The 4,033-nt window shown below is 40.5% G+C and overlaps 1 protein-coding gene across 1 annotated transcript in view; it reads right to left on the reverse strand.

Moving 5' to 3' along the window:
• Positions 1 to 3,689, reverse strand: part of WDR49 (WD repeat domain 49) — a gene marked incomplete at its 3' end in the record, with an annotated part of 164,645 nt that extends 160,956 nt beyond the window's left edge. The window contains exon 1 of the mRNA XM_010835277.1: positions 3,577 to 3,689. Coding sequence (XP_010833579.1) covers positions 3,577 to 3,591 — 15 coding nt within the window. The remainder of the gene's footprint in view (positions 1 to 3,576) is intronic.
• Between the last annotated feature and the right edge of the window lie 344 nt (positions 3,690 to 4,033).

Consider the following 4,033-nt stretch of genomic DNA (forward strand, 5'->3'; position numbering starts at 1 on the left):
GAGGAGAAGGGGACAACAGAGGATGAGATGGCTGGATGGCATCACTGACTCGATGGAAGTGAGTCTGAGTGAACTCCAAGAGTTGGTGATGGACAGGGAGGCCTGGCATGCTGCAATTTATGGGGTCGAAAAGAGTTGGACATGACTGAGTAACTGAACTGAACTGAACTGATTTTTAACATCTTTATTGAATTTTTTACAATATTGCTTCTGTTTTATGTCTTGGTTTTTTGGCCACGGGGCATGTGGGATCTCAGCTCCCCAACCAGGGATCAAACCTGCACCCTGTGCCTTGGAAGGCAAGTTTCAACCACTGGACCACCAGGGAAGTCCCAAGCACTTTATTTCTAAATGTTACTACTAAGATTTATATGGTATGTAATAACTCATCTGGAAACATGTGAAACATTCACTACACAATTCAAAGACTCATCTTTCCATTTTTCAAGTAAGCATTGCTACTGCTGTTTAAGAACATGGACTTCGCCTATTACCTGACAACTCTTCAGCTCCGAATAAGCAATCTGGGTACAAGAAAACAAAACAAGAGATAAAAGGATCCAGTTTCAGAATTGTGGCATTCCGAGAGTGTGTCTTTAATGAATGGACTACAAATAACTGCCTTCAGATTTCTATGATGCAGAACAACCCCTGAGGGCAATTTTTCCTTTTATAGCAGTCTACACCAGTGACCTGTGGGCCCATCCCTCCGACAGATGGAAGGGAGTTTGTGGAAATCATCTAGTGTATCATTCTTCTCTAGGTGTCTGTGGTGTTTGTGGAAACTGTGTTGTATCGAGGGCCTAATTTTTATTCCTGGTTGTACATTTGCCTTGGATGATTCCATTCTGTCTGTTGAGTCTGTTAAAATTGGATGGACTTTCACTTTTCCTTGAAGTAAGCCTGCAAAGCTCAATTTCTTTTTTAAATGCTGTCATTAGATTCTCTAGGTTCATGCAAGCTCTGAATAGTAATCTCTTTCTCCTTTTCGATCCATTAGTGGTAACCTGATCTTCAAAGTGGTTAATTTCAAAAAAAGTGATCCAGTCTTTGAAACATTTAGAGATTTAAAAAAAAAAAAAAATCTTGAAATTGAATTGTCCCATTTTACTTTGGTTCACTCCAGACTAATCAGTAATTTGGAAAGAACATCCACCCCCAACCTTTTGTAGCAGTTTCACTCTCTAACCCATGGACTTTATAACATAGACTCTCCTAACAGACCCTAGTACTCTACTTCATGTTCTGAGCACCAGAACAAAACTGCCCACTTTTCTGTTCATTCCAGAGTCAAAGCTGTCAAAGTCTGTGGTTACGTTTTTCTGAATGCCCTCAAGCTGTCAAAATGTTTGCAATGTCTATCAAAATATGCCAGATTCATTTAGGGCATTGGACATGAGCAGCACTAAAAGTCTTTTCAGACCAGTGGGTTTGGGTGAACTGCAAAAACATGAAGATTAAAATGAGAAAAGTGTAGGGTACAGCATGTCTGTCCTACTAAATATGATAGAGTCTATTAAAAAGAGATGATTGATACTAATGGGACATTATCAACACAGGTAGAATTTAACTGGTTATACAAAATAGGATATAGTAGTTTTTCAGTGGCTAGCAACTATTTGGGGGGTAGGTAAAGATTAAAATTTGTGCCAATTATAGGGCAATAGAATGGTTAGATTTCACCATGCTTTATTAGTTTCAAGGTGGTATTCCCAAACATTGTATGTCTGTTTCAAATTAACATGACATTCTCAAGCACCCTCAGAGGACATCCTGAAGCCCTGAGAGCATATTTTAGCAAGTGTAATGAAGTAGAAAGGATGGAGGCTCATATCTACTGAAATTCCACAGCATGGAAGAATACTTCCTATCAGCGCAGAGGCTAAAAGTCATTTTGATGTACGCTGTTCATTCTGCACATCGGCAGAGTTCCAACTTAATTGAGATAGAGAGAAGGGACTTATTCATTTATAGCTAAAATTCCTAAGGTTTATATGTAGAATTAAAATTTAAATTTTTTTGTTTTCATTGGCATTGCTCCAATATTTGCAAAAAAGAGTGGCAGACTGATTCCTCACAGGAGATCTGGGACAATGAAGTGCCATTACCTGCTATGAAAAGGAGCCATGTTGCTTAGGGTGAGGCAGGGGGAATGTCTTCACACAGGAGGTGCATGCGTGGGAGCATGCTCTGTCGTGTCTGACTCTGTGACCCCACAGACTGTAGCCCACCAGGCATCTCTGTCCGTGGGATTCTCCAGGCAAGAACACTGGAGTGGGTTGCATTTCCTACTCCAGGGGATCTTCCCAACCCGAGGATCAAACCTGCATCTCTAGTGTCTCCTGCACTGACATGTGGATTCTTTACCATTAGCATCACCTGGGAAGCCCATATACCTGGAGGTGCCTATTTGCATTTGCAGAGGGATAGGGTTATTACTGGGAGTCACCCTAGAGATCTGGCTTCCCCTTCTTAGCATCATAATTTTCTATTTTCCAAAAGTACATTGATCTCTTAAAAAAAAAATTGTCCAGGAATTCATTTTCCTTCCTGAATGGTAATGATATTCAGTAGCAGCAATTTCATACTAAATAATTTTATCTCACCCGATGAACCAATGCATAAAGTTACTTCGTGTTAAATCCAAGTCGGATTAATTCTCTTCAGTTCCCTGTTGGTGTTGTGTCTCTCAAATGTGTCTGACTCTTTCATGACCCCATGGACTGTTAGCCTGCCAGGCTCCTCTGTCCGTGGGATTTCCCAGGCAAGAGTACTGGAGTGGGTTGCCATTTCCTGCTCCAGGGGATCTTTCTGACCCAGGGATTAAACCTATGTCTCCTGCATTGCAGGCAGATTTTTTACCACTGAGCCACCTGTGAAGCTCTTTTAACTATTAAGTATATTAAAAAAAAAAATCTTTTAAGAGAAAAGTCTTTGTTCCATCCCTGCCCCTTTCACAAACAACTCAAACTCTCCAGCAAATAAGATGAGTGCTTACCTCAAAGGCTCTCTGTATTTGGACAAAGTCGCCCAGGGTGAGTTGGTTCTCAAGCAGCACTGTGCTGGCGTCTTCCTTTGCAGTTGCACCGTGTGAAGTCTTCTCCAGGTTCTCTGGCCGGGGCTGAGATCCTTTGTTCAACCCAGGGGTAGCATTCTGGCAACTCATAATGGCTTCACCTCTTTTCAGCAGTCTTCAACTCTCTCTATAAGTTTTTTTTTTTTTTTTCCTTTATCCCTCAACAGGTGCCTTTGAAAAGAAACAACTTAGCAATCGAATTCCAAAATAAAAGTACTTTTAAAGGCACTCAATTAGGAGGCAAAAAATTCAAGCCCAGAGGCAGGGAATGAAAGCTCTTGACCCTCACTCTTCCTTAATTCCAGTTTATTTTCAAAGTCCACTGTTGAATCCTTTTAAAACACCTCCCCCCACCACCACTGATATTCTGTTTAACCTGGCTTGATTACAAGAGTGTAAAAGCTTTCTGCCGGGTTTATAGCAACTGACACAAAATGCAACTTCTAATACTCGTTTAAAATGCATTAGAAAAGCAATGTTTCAAAATCTCTTTGGCTAACCTTGCTTTTATTCATATGTCATGGATTTAAACTCCGTTTTCTTGTCTTGAGGTGAAGGTGACACAGCCGTAGGGTTTCTGTCCCAGTGAAGTGTGTGCCTCTGATGACTACCTTCTCAGCAACATGGCCTTGTTTGTTGCATGCATGCATGCTGTCTTTGTGTGCTTCCTGGCAACCAGTGCGAAGCCAACTAAGGCTTCTCCTTTTTCTCCTCCTCTTCACACCCCCATCCCGTCCAGCAACTAATGACTGACCTGAAGGTTTGAATAAACAATATAAACACTGAGGTTTTTTTTCAAGGACAATTCAGCCCACTCATTTTTTAAAATTAAACTTCATCACTGCATTATTTAAAGACAACTTTTATAAACGTATTTTCTATGAAACGTGTAATGTATTATGAAGCAAGATGATTATTCAAAGAAAACAACAATGAATTTAGGAATTTTACATTTTC

This window comes from Bison bison, unplaced genomic scaffold (genome assembly GCF_000754665.1).
Source record: "Bison bison bison isolate TAMUID 2011002044 unplaced genomic scaffold, Bison_UMD1.0 scf7180017864040, whole genome shotgun sequence".
Lineage (NCBI taxonomy): Eukaryota > Metazoa > Chordata > Mammalia > Artiodactyla > Bovidae > Bison > Bison bison.